At 40.4% G+C, this 22,935-nt stretch overlaps 1 protein-coding gene across 1 annotated transcript; it reads right to left on the bottom strand.

Moving 5' to 3' along the window:
- Positions 1 to 11,469: 11,469 nt before the first annotated feature.
- clcf1 (cardiotrophin-like cytokine factor 1) lies at positions 11,470 to 13,045 on the bottom strand. Its single transcript, XM_026999358.2, has 3 exons — positions 12,920 to 13,045; positions 12,315 to 12,618; positions 11,470 to 11,636 (listed from the first exon to the last, which is right to left on the bottom strand). Exons 1-3 carry the CDS (start codon positions 13,043 to 13,045, stop codon positions 11,470 to 11,472), a joined length of 597 nt encoding a protein of 198 aa, XP_026855159.2.
- Positions 13,046 to 22,935: the final 9,890 nt, after the last annotated feature.

A 22,935-nucleotide genomic window follows, 5' to 3' on the forward strand; every position in this document is an offset into this window, starting at 1 on the left:
AGAAAGTGGCACAGATAGGCAGTCTTATTTTACTCCATGTAGCTATTGCATTATTGCTAATCACTTTTTAGTGAAGCATTTCTGATTCAATTTGAAATATGATTATTAGTCCTGTAGAAAGGGTTGCAGGCGTTTTGTGTGTTGTACCAGATTGGGTGCTATAGCCAACACCTCAGAATCAGCCAAGAAGTGCTGGCCAAAGCCGTTTCAGTCCAGCAAGCCATGAGGATGCTGGTGAGTCCAGGAGGAATGATCTTCCCATCCAGTTGTCTCTTTAAACCTGTTCTCTATGACTTGTCTGGAACATCTACTTAATTACTTGAAGTGGTGTTTTCTAGCTGTACATTTCTACCTGTTTTTTAGATCTACTTTTGCTGTAGATTGAATAGGTAGTGTTGGCCTTTTAATTGGATGTGATTGGGCACTGACGTGTAACAAATGGTTATTTTGTGAAGTGGTGAAAAATTGCTGAAGTGCTTGTGGAACTTCCCAGTGCTTTACATCCACCCTGAATTTCCCACTGGTTCTGGCAGTGGGGAGCATGTGTCTGTACAGAGGCTACATTTGCAGTGCAGTGTAGTTGGCACAGTACAGAAGCCCAGGGGTTCAGATTAAGATTGCAAGACTTTGTCTTTGCAGATGAGTCTGTAGAACTTCTACAAAGCTTAGTCAAGACAAGTCATATTGGGTAACACTCCTAACACAGTTCAACTTTCCAACTTTGCATTAGTATTGCTCCTTTTTCTTCATGCAGCCCCTATTCTGAAACCTGTCAGTTTCTGCCTTGCCTGTGTATTGGTGGCTACTGAACCACTCCGTCTGATGTCGTGTTCATGTGTGCGGCCTTTTGCCAACCTGTCCCCTGCAGCACTACTGCTGAATGTTGAGTCCTGTATGGTGTTGGGGTCATCTCTGATCAGGCTGATTTGAATCTGAACACCTCTCCACCTTTTTTTTTTTTGAGGGGGGAGGCATGTTCAATTGATCTGCCCCAGTTTCACTTACCTCATATTACCTTTCTGAAGCAGAAAACGTCTTCTCAGACCCCTCAGATTATGTTGTTCCCGCTACCACACACTCATCCGCTCAAATGTTAGTATTTTAAGTGTATGCAGGGCCTTTCTTTCACCATCAGCCACAAAAATGCTTTTCAAATGCACATTATTACAACGTGGAAACATTTTCACTGAGAATGCCAATCCTGTAGTCCTGCTTTATGACATTTAAATAGCACATCATTGTGGATTTGCACTCTCACTGTTCTGCACTATTTCTGTTCATACCATGAATGGGAAAACACCCCTTCTACATTCTCAGCCCACTGGTATAACTAATTCATTCTTTTGTCCCAGGGCTATGAGTCATCATCCTCAGATCCCCGTCCTTCTCTGGAGCCCCTCAGTTATTGGACAGCTCTGACTAAGGCCTTCTCCCTGCTGCACCACCTCAAGACAGAGATGCAAGAACTCCAGTTGGGATGTACAACCTGACACAACCTGTACAACCTAGTTTTGTTACAAGATTGTTTGAAGTTTTTTGGTCAGGTTTTATTTAGATAATATATTTTTAAATCATATTGCATTGTACAGCCTTTGTACTATAAACTGGGGTTTACTAGTTTAGTTTTATTTAAGGTTTTATTTTTTCAATTTGCTTATAGATAAATCTTGTTTTTACATATATCAATATTTTAATATTCTTTTGTATTGTATATTAAGGTGTATATTAACAAGTAGGTAACCAACCAATAAAAATACATCTTGTGGTCAACTAAAATATTGAGGCTGTGAATAATCGGCTAGATTACGCACCTTTCTGTATTTAAAAATATGTGTGAAAACATCAGATAAAGCATGCTGTGCAGAATTCAATGTTGTTATGGATGGCTTTGCGTCCTTGACATACAAATCTGTCAATTCAATAAATTCAAGTTAGCAAGTAGGCAATTATATATTGGGAGAGAAAAGAACAAAATACCTTCAGTATATATAGTTAATATAGTAATGATAATTACTGCATGAAGAAAATGGTCATGCAAAATGTGTAAAGTTTTTTTTTTCCATGGGCTCTAAAAGTTGCAGATAATGTGTTCTATAAAAATGTATTATTGTCACAGATACACTGGCTAAACTTTGAGGGAAAACAAATTTTTACTTCTAAATAACTGGGCATCTGGTCAAAGAGCATTCAGACATTTTACTGGCTCAACATATTTTAATAATAAAGTGAGGTGAAGCACTCACGATGTTTCACCCAGTTAAAAGGCTGGTGGGGGCTCAGTTGAGCAATTTGTCCAGTGGAATAATATTTTAAATAGGAAATCCCAAAAAATTATTAATAACCCATCCAGGCCTGAATGTGGACATATATTCTACATGTAGGGCCTATGGAAAAGTTTTGTATAGTTTAGCTTTACTCATACACCAGTGTGACCATGCCTTGTACAATGGATGTGGAATGGAGAAATTCTAGTTTTATTTAGAATAAAACCACAATTCAATTGCCATTTATTTTATGGAAGTCAAATTAGATGTTATGGAAGTCAAATTAGGCATTAGATCTTGAACTTAATGTCCATTAGTGTTCTGAAAAGTTGCCACTCCGCAATCTTTCTCACAGTTTCTTCCTGTACAGTCCTGCAGCTGTATAAACAACTCTGAAGCCCTAATCAGGATGATTTAAGTATCAATTCTTTTTGGGGCTTTTCCATGTTGCTCATGGCAGAGAGAGAGAGAGAGAGAGAGAGAGAGAGAGAGAGAGAGAGAGAGAGAGAGAGAGAGAGAGACCAAAGAGCATGTAGATTACTCTGCTAGATCTTCATTGGGGTAAGCAGTGAAATCTTTGATTTGTTCGATTAGAACCAAATCTAGCATGATCATTATCTAGCATGATTCATCCACCAGCTGTTTTTAATCTATTAAATAATCATATTTTAAAAAGATAGATAGTTTAATGATGGCATGGGTTACATGTTTCTAATTGTCACCTTAGACAATTGTTTCTAATTGTTTATATGTTTCTAATTGTCACCTCAGAACAAAAGAATGGACCTCTTATTTGTACAATTAGACTATATCATATAATGAGTACTGTAAGTTCTTGGAATCATTGTTTAAAAATACAGATTTAGCTAATAACAATGACCTTTAGAGTTTAGAAATTTTGGAGTTTACTTTAGACTGAAGGTTGTACCTAAGCTTAGTCTACATTTATGAAAATATTACACTATACCGTTACTGAGACTGGTATAGCAGAAAGTCAACCACAGAGTTTTTCTTTGCAGTTATCTGGAAATTCTCTTCATTCTATGCAGATTGTGTTTAAATTCAGAAGATCTTGGATGGACACATGAAATACATTGGCTGTCACATGAAATTGGAACGAGGCCCTTAAAACTCAACAGTATTCATTTAAAAAGGTGTTTGGGATCTTATTAACAATGAAGATATCCCAGCAATGTGCACTGTTAAAAATTGATTTGCATTCAGCACTTGGACATGTTAGCACTAGTAGTCCTATTCTCAGAGTGTAGATTAATGTGGGTAATGTGTTCTTTAGCAAGTTTGAGGACAACAGTGTGTCTGAGGATAAACCACAGGGGATGATCAGAGTAGCATTCACTTCTATTTAGTTGTAATTATCATTCCTAAGTTTGTCTCTTGATGACCAGACTGCAATCAGTATGAACATATAAACAGCGCACCCCCCCTGCCCCCCCTGACTCACTCATTCTTTTGCTCTCTCTCTCTTTCTCTCTCTCTTTCTCTCCCTGTCTCTCCATTGCCCCCCCCCCCCCCCCCCCCCCTCTCTCTCTTTGTCTCTCTCATGTGGTTTTGATTTTCCTCCTCAGGCAGGGGTTGGAGCTTTGGCGGAGCTTGAGTTTCGCTGCAAAACTGGAGGAATTCCACCTTCAAACGCAAACTTAATGGCTATAGTTTATTATTATTTCTCCAAATGGAGGGTGTGTTTAAGATGTGAAACTGCAAAGAGGCAAGTGCCGCATCTACATCGATCATGTTGGCCTGCGTCCACCAGGTGGCAGCAGAGCACCTGAAATTTGTGTAAAGATTTTAATCGATCTGCATTCTTACCGTCTCTTTTCCTCATGCATTCACATTCAGCTGGAAGAAAACTTCAATTGTGCAGTCCAGTTTTTTCTATTGTAAATAATCTTTTGTAGATTGTTAAGGAAGTTTGTTATATAGAGCACTGCCTGTGTGCATTTGTATTACTATCTAATCTCCTACTTAACAAAGCAGATATAATTACTAAAGTCAGGCAATGTTGCCCAGGGTTGAAGCCTTCAGAGACTGTGAACTGTCACATGCCCTACTATGAGAGCAAACAGAGTAACCGCAGGATCAGCACTGGTTACAATGTCCTAGCACCTAATGTTCCCGTACTGCCAGGACGTGTTTTTTTCTGAGAAAGACAGCGAAGAAAGAGAGTGAAAGAAAGAGAGAGAAATTATGATTATCTTAAATGAAAAGATGAGATGGGAGAATGATGGATGGGTTTTGACCCCCAGCGACAGACATGATGGATGACCGTGAAAGACTAGAGAAAAGTGAAGAGAAGCTGAGTATAATGTTAAATTGCAGGAAACAATATAGTCTTAAGAGACTTTCGTTCTGTCGTTAAACCACCTCCTCTTCCCGGATACAGTAGCCTGTATACGCTGATGTATTGTATTATTCACCTTTACATTTAACATTTGTTGGTTGTGTTTAGAGCTGCTCCTACTGAAAGCTTTTTCCCTAAATGTCTGGAACAAGATTGTTATCATCTTTGCACGATTTGTTAAAGGTTATTAAGTTCGACCATTTGAATCATTTTTTGAAGCCACGAACGATCCTTTTAACTCTCTGTACCAGCTGATATTAATAATTTTAAATGGTAGCTATAACTCTTATTGTCATTTGAATTGTACTTGTAAATCTAGAACCATATAAGATATAAACTTATTTGTACATGCTTAAATTAATGTAGCATGTGTCTGTAGTGTGTTGGCAAAGGTTACAAGCAAGTAAATTGAAACAATACCTTTTACATATTCTATGTATCTGTTTATTTTTGTAGTTTTATTGAGAGATTAAGGTATGAATGGTCACATTTGGAATTATGTATTTATTAATTAGTTATTATATAAATATACTATATACTGATATGTTTTACTCCTATTAAAAACTGACAAGATCAGACAATTGTTTTATACCAGTACTCCACTAAGAAAGTGATATGTGTGTTTTAGGGCATGTTGGAGACAAAAATATATTCTTAAGAGAGCAAACACATGCTTGAGTATTTGAGACAGTTGTTTTGAGTTATTTCTGTATCATAAGTTGCATTCAAGAAATAAGATAATAATAACGTTATTGATTTATCTTTAGTCGGATCCCGTACATCCCATGTCTGTAGACTTGACCCTTACCCCAAGGCTGCATCCCCAAGGTCACAACAGGTCATCAACCCTTGCTGGAGGTCATGCAACTGACCTCTTACCCTATGAGCTAACATGTGTCTGCAATTTCACCCCCAGTGTTATCCTAAACTCTGTGTTTCTGTGTGAGTGAGTGTGTGTGTGTGTGTGTGTGTGTGTGTGTGTGTGTGTGTGTGTGTGTGTGTGTGTGTGTGTGTGTGTGTGTGTGTGTGTGTGTGTGTGTGCCTGTGTGCTTGTGTGGCTTACTCCAAAAGCAGGTGTGTTTCCCTAAACAGTATCACTGAAGCATTGAATCTGGAAGAATTTTCATTTTTCATGGTTTCAACAACATGTCTTTACCTTGATGGTTCCCACTAAATGGAACATAACATTTCCTGGACTGAAATTGAATAATTAAAGAATCTCTCTAGCTAGATTCCAGCCAAAAATGGCTCTTATGAAACCACCGCAAACATAATCTACTCAGAAGCTAACACAAAGTGGAAATAACTTATAGATGACTGTTTTGTGTAGCATACATTCAGCAGCTTTCTAAAATAAGCACATACAATCAAGTGACTAAATGATCTGTGTTTTGGTGCTTTAGAGACATTGGGCACAGCTGCAGTACAAGTGCACTGCAGTTCCATGGTTTGTATATAATTCATTTCTCAGATGTTGTTAGCTGTTTTATGTATATTAACAAAAAATACAAAACAAGAACCTTTTTTTGAAACGCTATCTGAACATTTGAATTGTTTCTTTAAATCTGTGTGGAAAGTATTCGTGTGCTCAGAAAACTTTGCAGACACCCGCAGAAAACACAATCTCACACTAACACACACACACACACACAAACAAATCTCTCTCTCTCTCTCTCTCTCTCTCTCTCTCTCTCAAAATTGTAGTGAGGTACACAAAAAAGTACATTTTCGACAGAGGTCCATCATCAGCCGTGCAAGCAAAGTGCTTCTGAATATATCAGAGAGTAACTGCAGTGTACTGTGGTACACAGTATAGATATTTAGGTAGTCAAATGTGAAGTGCATAAGGTTTTCAGAGGAACGGGATGTTTTGGACATAGGTCCTTCATCAGCTGTGCAAATAAAGTGAAACCTTGCGTACTTCACTGCAATTTTTACTACCTCTCTCTCTTGCTCTCTCTCTTTCTCGCAATCTCTCTTTCTTTCTTTCTTTCTCTCTCTCTCTCTCTCTCTCTCTCTCTCTCTCTCTCTCTATATATATATATATATATATATATATATATATATATATATATATATATATATATATATATATATATATATATATATATGGAATATTGAGAATAATAACAGCCAGGCAGTAATAGCCACCCCCTTTGTCTTATGAGATGATGGCTTACAAATGTCAATGACCAGCAGGCTGGAACTCTGCATGGAGAGATTCCAGAGTAGAAGACTCAGGATGTTCCTGGACTGTTCAAGCCAGCACAATATTTGCAGCCTTTTTCAGGTAGTTGTTGAGTAACAGGACTGCACTACTATATAACAGCTCTTATAACAGCTTGTGTCTCCCTCACTAATTCCTGCTCGCACTACTCATATAATGTGTTAGGCTGGGTGGTGTGAACATGAAAATGTTTTTTAGATCGAATAACAAACACAGAAATGAACTCTCACCAAGTATTTGTTATTTGGTTAAAAGCAAAAGTATATGAAAAACAGGTAATAGAACAAAAACAAATCATGTTAATCACTTATTATGTTATCAAGAACCATGAAAAGTGGAAGCAAATTAACTTATGTGTAATGAAAGTGCTCTAACTGCAAAATGTTTTCATGCACTTCTACAAAACATTTGGCAAATGTCAAGAAATTATCTCTTTTATATATTAGTACATTTTACACAACTCCACAACAAATCTCCCATAATTTTCTGGGAACATTTTACTGAGCCTCCAAGGACCTCTTAGCTTGTGTGTAAAATGTTTTATGCAAATGAACAAGGAAACTTTATTGTGGCCTATAACATTTAAAAATGTTTCCACTACATTCTGAAAACCAATTCGTACTTGTTTTCTATTCAAGTAACGTTAATTCAGGTACAATCCCCCCTCCTCTATTTCATGAAGATAAATGAAATCCTATAGGGCCGTGTTGAATGTGCGGTTTTGACGATCCAGTCGATGGAACGTATGTAATTGAATTGCGGTCTACGTGAAATCACTCCAGGGCTTGCGCACAGTTCCACCGAGTTCCTTGCGCAGTCGAATTGAGCGCGCGATCACCTGCTCCCGCTCTCGCAGCGTGAGAAAACCATTCCTCACCTGTCAAATCGTGTTTGGGTCAATGAGAAACAACAGGACGAAACTAGAGAGAGAGAGAGAGAGAGAGAGAGAGAGAGAGAGAGAGAGAGAGAGAGAGAGAGAGAGAGAGCACAACGGAATGAAGCAACGTTTTGCGTTCGTCCGGATTTAGGAAACCCGCACACAGCTCGTTCGTTTATGTTAAAAATTCTTGGAACTTTTAAAAGCCTCTTAAAATAGGACTGGCCATGTGTGTGTGGGAAAAAAGAGTGTGAGGCAAATATTAGGTTGGATAGGTGTGTGTGTGTGTGTGTGTGTGTGTGTGTGTGTGTGTGTGTGTGTGTGTGTGTGTGTGTGTGAGAGAGAGAGAGAGAGAGAGTGTAACAGTGTGGGAGGTTTTGGGACTGTAATCTCTGTCGTTCTGTCTGGGACACTAAAAGCTTTTTATTTACCTTTCAGTCACACACACAGTGCTCTTTGTGTGTGTCCTCATGAACTTGTGTTCGTGTGTGTGACTTTCCTGACGACTCGTATTGACAGAGTTCAAGCTCTCCATCTTCCCACTATCCTGCCTTCCTTTTTGCTTTGTTTTGTGTTGCACATGTAAGGGGATTTGAGAAGCTGCCAGCTTACATGTCAGACCTCCCATTAGGTTTCACTGAACATCTATTCTGACATCCTATTTTCTCCTTCACTTGACACTCTCCATCTCTCTCTCTCTCTCTCTCTCTCTCTCTCTCTCTCACACACACACACACACACACACACACACACACACACACACACACACACACACACACACACACACACACACACACACACACACACACAGATCTAGTGTAACTAACCCATGAAACACACTGACATCAAAATCTTAATCCATGAGCTCTTTTAAAAACATGTTGAATAAAACAGAAACACACTACAGTACATGAAAGTTTTATACACATATCATACTCATACACACACACACGCACATGTCTGTAGTTACCTGCTGTTATCTGGGTAGATCAATTTAGTAAGCTGTAAATCCATCAGCTGGTGCCTAAGGTGTCCCCCCCCCCCCCCACTAAGTGGTTGGGAAAGTCGGCCCAGCCCTGCAGCAATGGAGGTGGGAGATTCCATTGCAGGGCAGGAGCGGGGGTGGGGGAGTGGCAGGTGAGAGCAGTGAGGTAACAGGAAGGGTTAGGCCAGAGGTAGGAGAGACAGATAAATAGATACAAGAAGACAGAGAGAGGCTCAGTAATAAAACCAGGGCATTCATTCTGGCAAAAGGTACAAAGAAATAAAGCGGCAGATGGGACGACTTGAGGGGTAGGAATGCAGCAACTCCCTGGGAGAGGGTGCAATCCTCTGGAGAGAGAAAAGAGGAATTTTTATGTGCTGCAGGTGAGCAGGATTTCTGTGGATAAGGGAGAGCGAGAAAGCGATAGACTTTAATAATATAGGGTTAATAAGCGAAACAGAAGACGTGGAGGCAGCAGGACACTGAGCCAGTGAGGAGAAAGAATGAGTGGCAGGGGGGAGATAAACAATCACTAAAGATGCAGCCGATGAATTGATGACAGACTGATTGGCAGGAGAAGGGCAGTGGAGATTTGAAAGTAGGACTCTGACGCATATGGCAAAAAGATTGGGAGGGAGACGGGGGGAGAGAATGGGTGTGAGACAGAGAAAACTTGAGGACTGAGCTTTTTAACCAGAACAAATAAAACTAGTTACTTTACAAGAGGAGTGATACATAAACAGTTTCTCTCTCACATGCACAGATATACACATATGCATACACATGCACAGACATAGGTAAACAGACACATACACACACACACACACATACACATACACACACACACACACACACACACACACACACACACACAGACTAATGGTGATTCAACAAGAGACATTCTCAGTGATTCAGTGAACCCACACATGGTGACACACACACACACACACACACACAAACACACACACATACGTGTGCACACACATACACTAACACAAAGCTGCCTTTGTTGGCTACGTGTGGTCATCTCCTCAGGGCTGTATCCTGCTGGACTCTGCATTACGCGTTTCAGTGACTGCTTGGGCATGTGTGTGTGCATTTGTGTGTATGTGTGTGTGTGTTCGTTTGCATCCTATATATCCTTACAAATAGCTAAAACCTAAAATGGCTTTCTCTTAAAGCGGTTAAAGGTAAAAGTTGAAATTAGGCTTTTTTTTTGCCATAGTATGCATGTGAAATTCATCAGCCTAAAACTTTGTCTTCACTGACAGTTGCACAGTTGGTAAAAGCCCTCTGTGTGTGTGTGTGTGTGTGTGTGTGTGTGTGTGTGTGTGTTGTGTTGGGTGTGGCTGCACTAGGAATACATGCACACAGGTGTGTAGCTGGGAGGGAAAACAGAGATTCCCATTATTTCTTCACTTTTACCCCAAGCACAGATTGCGGGGTGGGGGCTGAACCTCCTCTGAACCTGTGTGTGTTTGTGTGTGTGTGTTTTAGTGTGGTGTTATATAGCATACAAATAAAATTTTTTATTATACATCTATAATTTTAAAGATAATCTCTACTTTACTTTTTATATGAGTGTTAAAGGGTCATGGGGGGGGTGTATATGTGACAGAGAGACAGTAGGTGAGTGTGAGGGTAAAAGAGAGGCGTGAGAGAGAGATTGTGAGGAAAAGAGAGAGAGATGAGAGGATGTGGTGTTAGATGAAAGACTGGCCATAAATTTCATTGCGACAGACTATAACTCTGTCCTCAGAGTCCCTTATGTCTTCCCCTCAAGGGCTGAGACCTCTCTCACACAAACAGTGCAGCCAGATGAAAAAGGCTTTAAAGTAGAATTTATAATGTGACATGAGGAAATTATATCAAAAAAAATAAAATAAATAAAACATTTAATAAATATTACAGAATCTATGGAAAAAACAAAATATACAAACACAGAAGGATGTTACTTTGCAAATGAAATTAATTCCTGGGGTAGATGTGCTTCCCTTCTTGGGCTTCAGGTAGGTGCAACACATGTATGGGCACATACACACACACACACACACACACACACACACACACACACACACACACACACACACACACACACACACACACACACACACACACACTCCCAGCCATACATACACCCACACACATCTGCTAACATGGTACAGCAAAAGTTCCCGTATGGAATACTGTTGTTCCCAGATTGACGCTTTGGCCTGAATGATCACACACCGTGTCAGTTACACAGGCTTGTGACCAGCACCATTATGGAAAGTCTGATGGTGTATTGGGGGATGTAGTACAGTGATGGCTAGTGACCAGTTGCTGAGTCAGTTTATGAGATAGCAGAAGCTTTTCTTTCTTTTTGCCTCATCATTTCCTTTCATTCTTTTATTCCTCCGTTCTCCAGTCACCCTTTCACTGCAATGTGATTCACTTTCCCTTAACTGCTCGCTCGGCTGTCACACTGAATGAGCAGTCTGTCTCCCTCTGCTTCCCACTGTCTCACCCTCTGTCTACTTCCTTTTTTTTTGTGGAGGATGAGTTCGTTTTTTCCAGGCACATTCCAAGTGCAAAGTGTGAGACCAAACCGTGTTCTTTTAGTTCCATCCTACCACAAGTTAAATAAAGCACATCTCCTCTCTCTCTCTCTCTTTCTCTCTCTCTCTCTCTCTCTCTCGCTCTCTCTCTCTCTCTGCCTCTTTCTCTCTCTCTCTCTCTCACACACACACACACACACACATACACACACACTCACATTCAGGCACGGAGTCGTTTCTTCAGTCTGGTGAAGTCCTTGGCAGACCGCCACAGCCAACTCTGCAGCTCCCTCAGCACCCAGAAACCTTCAACCTTCCTTGTGAAGTCATTGAGGGCAGGGCGTGGTGAGAGGGCAGGTGTGGTCAGGGGGGCGTGGCCATCAGTAGCTACGCCTTCGTAAGGGTAAAGAAGGGTGAGAGGAGAGAAAGTCGGATGGGGCGAGGGGAGAGATCGTTCTGAGCGCCCGGGATGAATGGACGGCGAGGAAAAGAGGAGAGGGACATTCTCTTGGAATCTTTCAGTGTCCTCTTCCTTGCTTATCCTTCGATCTTGTTTCATTACAGTGGCTGTTGTAAACTGGCCATGGCTGAGTATGCTACTGATGTTAGCATATCTGCCTTCATCATATTGGCGGAAATAGTTCATGGAACTTAGATGGGTGTTGTTCACGTTGCTTTTAGTGCTAGCGTTGATGTTGGCGGTGGTGTTTTTGCTGTAGCTCTGGCTTGCTTGTTTCCCATCTTCCTCAACAGTCAGCAGTTTTCTCCTCCTCCCCCACCTCTCCAACCCTTCTTCCCTCTCGTCTTCCTCTCTCTCAGCCCAGCTCTCTCCCTCTCGCCGCCTCCCCCTCCTCCCCCTCTCGCCCCGCTCCCGCTCTCTGTCCCGCTTTCTCTCCGGCTCTGATCCAGATGCCCTCCCTTTCGCCCCGCCAGTTGCCAGGCCGCCCTGAACACCACGGCTCCGAGGTGCATGACTCCTCAAAGGGGCGGGGCTGTTCAAATTCTCCCGCTGATTTGAGGAGGTCAAGGGCAGAGCATATTTCTGAGAAGGCGGGGCGTTGCCGCGCAAGGGCGGGGTGTAGCCAAGAGCGTTCATTAGCCCCGATATCGAGCCCAGTAGTCCACTGAGCCCAGAACAAAAATGAAGCAGGGAGCTCTGGAGGTATGGGCACAGCGTGGAGCGGGCTAACTCCCTCACCGCGCACAGCAGCACACTGTATGCACGCTGGTTCTGCGCCAGGCGGGCACCGTTCTCCAGGCCGCGCCACAGGTCCACCCGCGTAGCGGCGCTGGGCACTGCCAGGGAAGAGATATTGGGCCGCGGTGGAGAGAAGTCTGGGTCACTGAATGGAGGTCCGAGATACAAGAGCTAAAGGAGAGAGAGAAAAAGCACATCTTACAACCATATGAATTGCATTCTGTCATTTTTGTATTTAAAAAAAAAAAAACTAAACAAAAAACTTATTGTTTCATTCTTTAAAAATAGACAGGGATTTTGGACAGAGATACAGAAATGGAAAATGATTTAGAGACAAAGGCTTTAAAAAAGAGGAGAAATGAGGGTGTGTTTGCATGTATGAGAGAAAGGGAGAGACAGCAACAGAGAAGAAAAAGAGAAAATACACATATAAGCAAAAACATACAAAACCACGAGAATAACTCATGCTCACATAAGTGTCTTTGATCTCTTTCAGCTGGTGGTCCAGGTATTTGGTCAACTCGTATGTTCTCTCTATCGAGTTCCTCTCATTGGACAACGTCACAGCACGGTCCTCCACCTGGACACATCCCACCATGGCAGCCAATAGCAGCATGAGGTGAGCCTGATGTACTGGAAAATAAACCAGTATGAATAGACACTTAGCAGTGTTCAAAACTCCAGGTGGTTGTATTTTACGTTAGGCAGTACAGTTAACTGTGATATAGTCTAAGTGTCAAAATTCATCCTATTCTATGAGAAATACTACACCAATATTATCAAAATTTAAACACATCACAAAAGTATAAAATATATTGGAAACAAAAATGTTGGCCTACGTTTGAGAATCATTTGTTGCAAATCTCAACACAACTGTCAAAATTCAAAACACTTGAATCAAATAAAACAATCAAATCAGGCACACTGTCTAAAATATTAATGGTTTGTTGACTATTCAGAGAACAATCACTAACCCCAGCTGTCATCTCTAAATGTGCAAACTGTCTTTTCAGATCCCATGCTGTGAAGCTTTTGAAAGAAACCTAGAGAGTTTTACTCAGCACAAAACTGTCACTTGTGTCATAATTGGCAGAACAGCTGTTAAGACCAAGAACCAAACCAAAACAAGATGGTCAGATCTCTCTGTTCTTTGGACAAGGCACAAATTAAGGTCAGACACTGCATGTTAGAGTAAAAATCCCTAAAAATCCTACTAATAGATTAGGACTTCAAGAACCACCAGTGTATATGCCACAAGCTTTAGCTTTCTGAGTACACAATCCCCTCAGTTCACACCCCTGTCTGATAATTGTCCCCTCTGATTACACCCTTGTCTGATCACAATCCCATTTGATCACACCCCCATCTGATCACAACACCCTCTAATCTCATAAATGAAATACAGTTTGTCTACATCTGTCCTAGTAATTATTGTATGTGGTATGATAAGAATTTTGTTAAAGCCAGGTAGGTGTTACAAGTGAGCTAATGTCCTGTTGCACTTCTTATAAAACATGTTTGAGCATGAAGCACAATGCATATACAAAACCAGTAAATGCTAAATACTCTAAATTATGTGTAAAAGATGCCCTTGTGTAAAAGAGTTTCAAGAGAACTTGGTATTCAGTTAGAAAGAATTCTTAAATGGAGCAACATTCATGCCTGACTGTGACTGTGTAGGCTGTATCAGTATGACTGAGTAGGCTGTATCAGTATGACTGAGTAGGTTATATCAGTTTGACTGTGAAGGTTATATCAGTATGACTGTGAAGGTTATATCAGTATGACTGAGTAGGCTGTATCAGTATGACTGAGTAGGCTGTATCAGTATGACTGAGTAGGTTATATCAGTTTGACTGTGAAGGTTATATCAGTATGACTGAGTAGGCTGTATCAGTCTGACTGAGTAGGCTGTATCAGTGTGATTGAGAAGGTTATATCAGTATGACTGTGTATGCTGTATCAGTATGATTGAGTACGCTGTATCAATTTGACTGAGTAGGCTGTATCAGTACAACTGAGTATGTTATACCTGTATGACTAAGTAGGCTGTATCAGTATGATTGAGTACGCTGTATGAATTTGACTGAGTAGGCTGTATCAGTATTACTGTGTATGCTGTATCAGTATTACTGTGTATGCTGTATCAGTACAACTGAGTATGTTATACCTGTATGACTGAGTAGGCTGTATCAGTATGAGTAGGTTATATCAGTTTGACTGTGAAGGTTATATCAGTCTGACTGAGTAGGCTGTATCAGTGTGATTGCGTAGGTTATATCAGTATGACTGAGTAGGCTGTATCAGGATTACTGTGTACGCTGTATCAGTATGACTGAGTAGGCTGTATCAGTACAACTGAGTATGTTATATCTGTATGACTAAATAGGCTGTATCAGTATGATTGAGTACGCTGTATCAATTTGATTGAGTAGGCTGTATCAGTATTACTGTATATTCTGCATCAGTATGACTGAGTAAGCTGTATCATTACAACTGAGTATGTTATACCTGTATGACTAAGTAGGCTGTATCAGTATGATTGAGTACGCTGTATCAATTTGACCGAGTAGGCTATATCAGTGTGATTGCGTAGGTTATATCAGTATGACTGAGTAGGCTGTATCAGTATTACTGTGTACGCTGTATCAGTATGACTGAGTAGGCTGTATCAGTACAACTGAGTATGTTATACCTGTATGACTAAGTAGACTGTATCAGTATGATTGAGTACGCTGTATCAATTTGACTGAGTAGGGTGTATCAGTATAACTCAGTATGTTATACCTGTATGACTGAGTAGGCTGTATCAGTATGATTGAGTAGGTTATATCAGTATGACTGAGTAGGCTGTATCAGTATTACTGTGTACGCTGTATCAGTATGACTGAGTAGGCTGTATCAGTACAACTGAGTATGTTATACCTGTATGACTAAGTAGACTGTATCAGTATGATTGAGTACGCTGTATCAATTTGACTGAGTAGGGTGTATCAGTATAACTCAGTATGTTATACCTGTATGACTGAGTAGGCTGTATCAGTATGATTGAGTAGGTTATATCAGTATGACTGAGTAGGCTGTATCAGTATTACTGTGTACGCTGTATCAGTATGACTGAGTAGGCTGTATCAGTACAACTGAGTATGTTATACCTGTATGACTAAGTAGACTGTATCAGTATGATTGAGTACGCTGTATCAATTTGACTGAGTAGGGTGTATCAGTATAACTCAGTATGTTATACCTGTATGACTGAGTAGGCTGTATCAGTATGATTGAGTAGGTTATATCAGTATGACTGTGTAGGCTGTATCAGTATGATTGAGTGCACTGTTATCAGTATGACATGAGTACATGAGCATATGTTCATCCTCGCCATTTCAGCGAAACACTAGATGCCACATTATTAAGATCATAATGCATCAGTTAAATATTTGCATTAGGATAAATTAACAAATTAATTGTACATCATATGTACACATGTTGTGCTGTTGATAGCGTTTACAAACATGTTGGTCTGCTACTAAGAGTAAACAGATTTTTAACTGGTAACATCAAGCCATTTGGTTTTGTCTAACACAGTCTAACATATGCTTGTGGTTCTTGTAATTTTTATATATTTTTTCCTTTTTGTACTTTGCAGTCATATACACAAATAATGAGCAATAAAGTCTTTGGTCTGGTTCTCGGCATTGTGATTTGTGAGATTTTGAGAAATATGGGTTCAAAGGTGCATTTATACATTGTTGTTGCGCTTTGCGAGAAAGTAATGAGAGTTACTACTGTATTTTTTTTAAAAAGCAGTGTTCGTGGGTGTCAGTCATGTGGAAATTCTTTCTGCGATATAAAAAGTGAAAACACTGCAGCAAAACAAAGGATTGGTTTACAATCTGGTTACAATCTCCTAGGCGCTATTTGACAAATTTCTCCCTTGCTGTAGCCAGCACCCTTACATGTGATCAGAAAGACACTTGGGACCACTTGTTTTTTCCAAGTAAACTGACAAAAACAATGATACTGCCTTCAGAGCAACAGCAAATCAAATAGTATGAAAACCAAAAAATGGTAATATGTCAAATCAGTCTGAGTGAAGGCCTGTCCTTAAAATAACTTAAAATGCTCATAATGAACTGATATAGATACAGAGCACTGTAGTAGTGCATGAGAGCAACATAAAGAGTTACTTAATTGTGTCTGTGTGTATCTGTGTGTATGTGTAAGAGAGGGAGAAAGAGAGAGAGAGAATATGTGTGGTCCTGCATGTTGGAGATGTGTTTTTGTTGGGGAGTACATTTACACGTTTTAGTTTGGGATATGGTATCTTTGTCCTAATGCCAATACCCTGTTTACATGCCTCACATTGTGACAGTTTGCTTATCAGGGTGTTTATGATAAGTGTTTATGATGCGTATATGTGTGTGCGCGCGCATGTGCGCGCGCGCGTGTGTGTGTGTGTGTGTGTGTGTGTGTGTGCGTGTGTGCGTGTGTGTGTGATTTTAAGGCCATCATCAATCTAAGAACCCTTTTAAGCCCTAGTCTCTCGAAATCACACAGGGAAAATGGAAAAATGGCAGCAAATTATCTCTTAAACTTCAAAGAGGGCCATAGAGAACTGTGTGTGTGCATGTGTGTCTATGCCCCTGTGAGTGTGTGCGCGCCTCGGGGAGTCCTCCAGCACAAACATCACACACAATTTTCCGCCTCCTTCTTTTGTCAGGCAGTCAGAAGGACACGGCAGAGATGTGTAATTACTTGTTTGAGGCACTGAGTCTTCAGCAGGTGTGAAATATGTGCTCCCTCCCCCCCTGTCGTCAGGCTCTTTTCTTGCCCTGTTTACGCTCTCCGTCATCCTCTCGTCCACCCCAGCTTCTCTCGACCACTCCTTTCCCTCTCACCCTTTCCTTCACCTGCTCACTTTTCTTTCTCTTTCCACTATGTCCATCTTTTTCTCTCCTGCTATCACTCTTTTTCTGTCTCTCGCCCTCTCTCCCTTTTTCCACAGTTCACCAGCTTGTTGTTATGCCTTCTCATGTGCACGCACATGCCCCCCCCCCCCCCCCGCGTGCCCCCCAACCTTCGTTTGAAGTGGTTTATCTCTTTTTTTTGCCCCCAGCCAAAATAACAGCAGCTTATTAACCTTTGATTAGTTCTGGCAGTTGTTCCTTCTACCTCTCAGTCTCTATTCTCTTTTCTGTCATTCTCTCCTCTCTCTCTTTTCTTTTCTTACTCTTAATGCAGCAAGGAAAACAATACGCAAAACATCAAACATTTTGTTAAATATTCAAAAGCTTTTTTCATGTCTTAAACAGTGCACTTTAACCAGATAAGCACGCATGCATTCACTCGCTCGCTCTCTCTCTCTCTCACACACACACACACACACACACACACCACTTTACAGTGTACAGTGCCACACCTTTTCCTGACTTTAGGTTATGGTAATTATCCTAGACAGTAGGTTGATAAGAGGCCAATAATGGAAAAGTTCTACACTTGATTAAAACACAGCTTTACTCAGTCTTGTAGACCTACACTGCCTGTATGTTTTTCCTGGCTCTCCAGTGTTATTATTTTTACTTTTCTTTTTTTTTCAAAACTATAATCCAATAATTTTTTTTATTATATGTGTTGGAAAAAGTACAACAAAGCACTATTGATCCTTAACAAGATTATACTATATAATGCTTTTATTGTGTTTTAATGTTTTGATACTTGACAACTGCTGAAGATAAACTAGGTGGTCGCACATGCAGTAAACTTGTTTATTTTGACGTTGGCTTCTCTGCTGTGGAAAATGGGTATTGGTATATGAACTAATTTCTGAAGGCAATCCTTTCAAAAATCCAGTGAATAATGAATCTTTTTGTTAGAAAGTTTGTGTGTGTGTGTGTGTGTGTGTGTGTGTGTGTGTGTGTGTGTGTGTGTGTGTGTGTGTGTGTGTGTGTGTGTGCGCGCAAGCATGTGTGAATGAGTTTACTTGGGCCAACAGCTGGCAGCAATGATATGATGTCAAATCTGAAGATCGATATGTTATGCTCTCATTCTTGTCTCACACACACACACACACACACACACACACACACACACACACAAATACATGTAGACACACACAAACTTACACACACACATATTCAGATATACAAAGATGCACACAGACATATATACAGACATTTGTAGTAAAATATACTTTTAAGTTTGAATTGTGTTTCTTTCACTAACACAGGAGCCAAAGTTTTCGGAACCATAGTCTGTAATGCCTAGAATTCACCTTTAAGCGCAGTATCATAAAACATGTTCAATATTTCATAGCACATTAAATAATTTTATATGGGCCATACGATGGGTTGGTCAACTCAGTACACAAAGAGTGTAGTGTGTGTGTGTGTGTATGTGTGTGTGTGTGTGTGTATGTACGTGCGTGCGTAAGTGCAAATGTGTGTCTTTAGGGGAGAGTTAGGGTCAGGGTCGATGTTGTGTGTCTGTGTACAGTTAAAGTGGAGATTTATGTGCAGTCTGCACTCAATCAAACGTGCATTCCTTCACTAACTCAACACACACACACACCAACATGTAAAACATGCACTGCACACCCTAGTATATCAGGCACACACATGTACTAACCATCATGTAAAGTTACATCTCATTATATGTGCACGCACACACATGCACACGCACACACACACACACACACACACGCGCGTGCGCACACACACACACTTATCTACACATACACATATGTGGGCACAGTCTTCAGTCTCCCTGTAGGCGCACGGGTTGGGTTTGAAATTCAAATTGATCACATTTGGCCTAAAACATCGTCAGCTTTGCCAAGGAACATTGAAACAAAGGGGAGAATAAAAAATGAGAGCAAAACCTATATTTCCAACAGAAACCCATCTTCCCTGTCTGTCCATCCCTCCTTCGCTCACATTCTTCTGCTTCCATTCTTTTCTGAAGCTTTTCCTCCAATTATTTAACAGCCAAGCTTCATTCCCTCTCTCTCTCTCTCTCTCTCCACTGCCTGTCTGATGTAAGTTCTTTTACCTAATTATCTTTCTTTTTTCTCTCTTCCTGTTTTTTAATTATCTACCCCCCCCCCCCGTCCATTTTTCCATCTTCCAGACTCAACCTTCTATTACCTCCTGACACGACATTTTCATCGATACAAAAACAAAAAAGAACCCAGTACGTCGTCTGCCACGCTGACCATTCATCTCCTGGCAAATGAGAAAAGAGGAAGAGGCAGAAAGCATGGAGAAGAGAAATGCAAAGAAGATAGACAGAGAAAAGGGGAGACCAACAGAGAGAGAGAAAGGGGAGCTGGTAAAGCGAGGGGCCATGTTAATTTGGGAAAAATGTAAACAGCATGTGTAACTGTTCAAACCATGACCAACTCATTTTATATCATTCCCCTGTGCACTCGCTCTTTCTCTGTCTCACTTTCTCAACTCTCTATCTCGTTCTTTCTTTCCCCCTCTCTCTTTCTCTCTCGCACCCTCTCTCTCTGTCTTTTCATTCGTGAAGGAATCTGGGCTGCATTAACCTTCTTTCTCCTTCCCCCTCTCTATCACGCCATCTCTCTATCTCTTTCTTTCAAGCTTAAACTTCTATGCTCTACCTCTCTTACACACTCACCCCTCCTTCCCTCCTTCTTCTGTCCTTCCTCCTTTCCTCTCCATCTTTTTACCCCAAACTGTTTTTTTTTGGCTCAGCTTTGCATGGATAAAAATGCAAATACGTGGTTCACAGTGACATGCTAATAATAGCTCTGCCTTCATTGTCAAATTCATGCCATATGCATGAATTAGAATATGTTTGTCAGTTAGGTCTTTCTGTGATTGCTATGATGGATTAAGTGTGTGCTGTGTATGCATGTGTGGGGAGAGCATAAAAGAGAAGGAAATTAAAAAGACACTTAAGGAGGCGGATGAGAGAGAGATGCAGGAAGTGTGTGTGTGTGTGTGTGTGTGTGTGTGTGTGTGTGTGTGTGTGTGTGTGTGTGTGTGTGTGTGTGTGTGGTTGGACTGTTGCTCTGCTGCTTTGTTTTAGTGTAAATCGCATCATTTAGTCACACACTCATCCTCATTTTCACAGACATGGTTCCCTGTAGACAGGTGGTTGTGTGTGTGTGTGTGTGTGTGTGTGTGTGTGTGTGTGTGTGTGTGTGTGTGTGTGAGAGAGAGAGAGAGTGAGTATGTGAGTGTGTGGGCGTGGGTGTGTGTCTATGTGTTTGGACCCTGACTAACATGAATCATGTACTTTCTCATATTAGTGTCAGTTAACAAGACAAGGGCAACCCTCGACCAATGAACTCCAGTGCTCCCTCACTGTGCTTGTGCACAAGGTGTATAGACCCAACTTTGGACTACGTGTGTGTGCGCGCGTGCGCGTGTGTGTGTGTGTGTGTGTGTGTGTGTGTGTGTGTGTGTGTGTGTGTGTGTGTGTGTGTGTGTGTGTGTATGAATTTAAACACTCTAAATAGCCCTTCACAAAAGCTCTGATATTGTGTGGAGAAATGATCTTTATAAGGATTTTTTATGCAAACTGTTTTCTTGAAGAACTAAAGGCATTATACTGAAGAACCTTAATCTTAGAATTAGGGTTTAGGCAGGCAGAGCACTTTTATTTGGTTCTGATTTGTTTTGTTTTGTTTTGTAATTTACAGAATTACACAACACGATTAAAAGTCCTTATTAAGATACGTGCCTGTGTCTTTTTCGTTAGAAACTTTCTTAATGACTATCCACCGGTAGGAATCGTTTTTCTGTTCTGAGCATTCAGCTGTAAATCATTGTCAGTGCCAGTTATGTGTAAAATACCAAAGAACCCTGAAACAAAGATATTGCAATAATAAATAATTATTTTGTGTCTGTCTATTTGTTATTAAGCATACGGTTAATTTCAAATACAGCAATAATTTAATTTCCATATTTGAAAATATTCATAATCTATAAGGGCCGATAGGTAAACGGGAAAATTTATGTCCCTACTACTATCGTCGGACAGGGTCAGCCGTGGGGAACGGTTTGTATTTCCTACATTACAAAAACGCTTGGCAATTGAACGATAGAACTGAAATTGTATCAACAATATGTTATGGCTACATCATAAAGCATTCAACAAGAAGAGGCCTTACAAAAACACTCAACTATAAAAGTGAGGGGGAACGAATCCCGCTCTTGATTTTACCCTAGAAAAACTCTAGGCCACACTATCAATATCTTTTATCAAAATATTTTCAACGAAGTTTATTTCTTCAGATCTATTATTGCCATTTAAATTTAAAATATGAGCCTCTAAATACCAAAAAAATCATGAATTACTTTTTGATGATTATTTGATGAATTGTGTAGTATAGGTTCATTCACATTTCATAACAAGATTTCAACTTGACAAAACATAGGTACCTTTTTTTTTTTTAAAAAAAGTGCGCTACATCAGCCGTTTATACTTTGATATTTTAGAAATTCAAAGCCAAGCCTACCTTGAACCAGGATCACTACTACAACCACACCACCACCACAATCAATAATAATAATAATAATACTAATAATAATAATAATAATAAAAAAATAATAATAATAATACATTTTAATTGCCATATTATACGTCGTTGCATGAAAAAAGGCAAAATCCTCATATCACTTACCTTCCCGACGGTTCATTTTCCCCCTTGTCTATAAACAGAAAGTTGATTTCCTTCAGTATTGCTTTTTGGTTTATTGAGCTCGCCTGTGAAAACTTCTAGCTGGCTGCTCCGCGCACTCCTAAGGCTACTCCCCCGAAGTCCCGCAAACTTTTTCGCTTCGCGCTGTAGGGTAAAGTTCTCCACGGGTAAATATCATTAGCCTGTTTAAAAATTTCTCAATGTATAAACAAGAAGAAGAATGGCTGTGGGATGGTAGTCGCCGAAGCGAATTTGGTTATCCAGGTGTCCCTGTCTGGTTGGGTAAGGAAGCGCGCTTTGGGATGAAGATGACTATGACGGTCCTTTAAAGTTGACGGGCATGCGGTTTGTCTGAATGTGAGTGAGTGACTGACGGTGAAGTGATTTTATACGCAGGGCTGAAAGCTTTGTCCACCCCCCGATCCTTCTAATTTTCTCTCCTCCTCCTCCTCCTCCTCCTCCTCAGTGATTCACTATTGACGCATCGTTTAAAATGTTTAGAAACACAACCTAATTGAATAGGGGCACGAGAATCAAAAACCACAAAGGGCCAGGAGGGATTACTATGATCAGAAATGTAATAATTCAACTAATAGACTATAGCCTATTTCATCTCGTTATCGCCTAAACAGGTTAATAAATCAGAAAATCATTAGGTATTTCCCTATAGCCTCTTCATTGAAATAGTTAGTCTGCTGACATGGCTATTCTTCGATTCGGGAACTTTTAGGAATAATTCAAGTCTGTCCAACCGTACAGTGAATTATGGAACTGTGTAAATTCTTTCTTGATGTATCAGGTCTATGACATTACCTTTA

This window comes from Electrophorus electricus, chromosome 12 (assembly GCF_013358815.1).
Source record: "Electrophorus electricus isolate fEleEle1 chromosome 12, fEleEle1.pri, whole genome shotgun sequence".
Classification (NCBI taxonomy): Eukaryota; Metazoa; Chordata; class Actinopteri; order Gymnotiformes; family Gymnotidae; genus Electrophorus; species Electrophorus electricus.

Excerpts from the sequence above, each read along its gene's own strand:
- clcf1 (XM_026999358.2), bottom strand. The coding sequence starts at position 13,045 with ATGGTGGGATGTGTCCAGGTGGAGGACCGTGCTGTGACGTTGTCCAAT. Across the intron at positions 12,619-12,919 it reads AAGAGATCAAAGACACTTAT|CTCTTGTATCTCGGACCTCC; the intron begins GTGAGCATGAGT and ends TCTCTCCTTTAG. Across the intron at positions 11,637-12,314 it reads TGGCTACACCCCGCCCTTGC|CTACTGATGGCCACGCCCCC; the intron begins GCGGCAACGCCC and ends ACGAAGGCGTAG.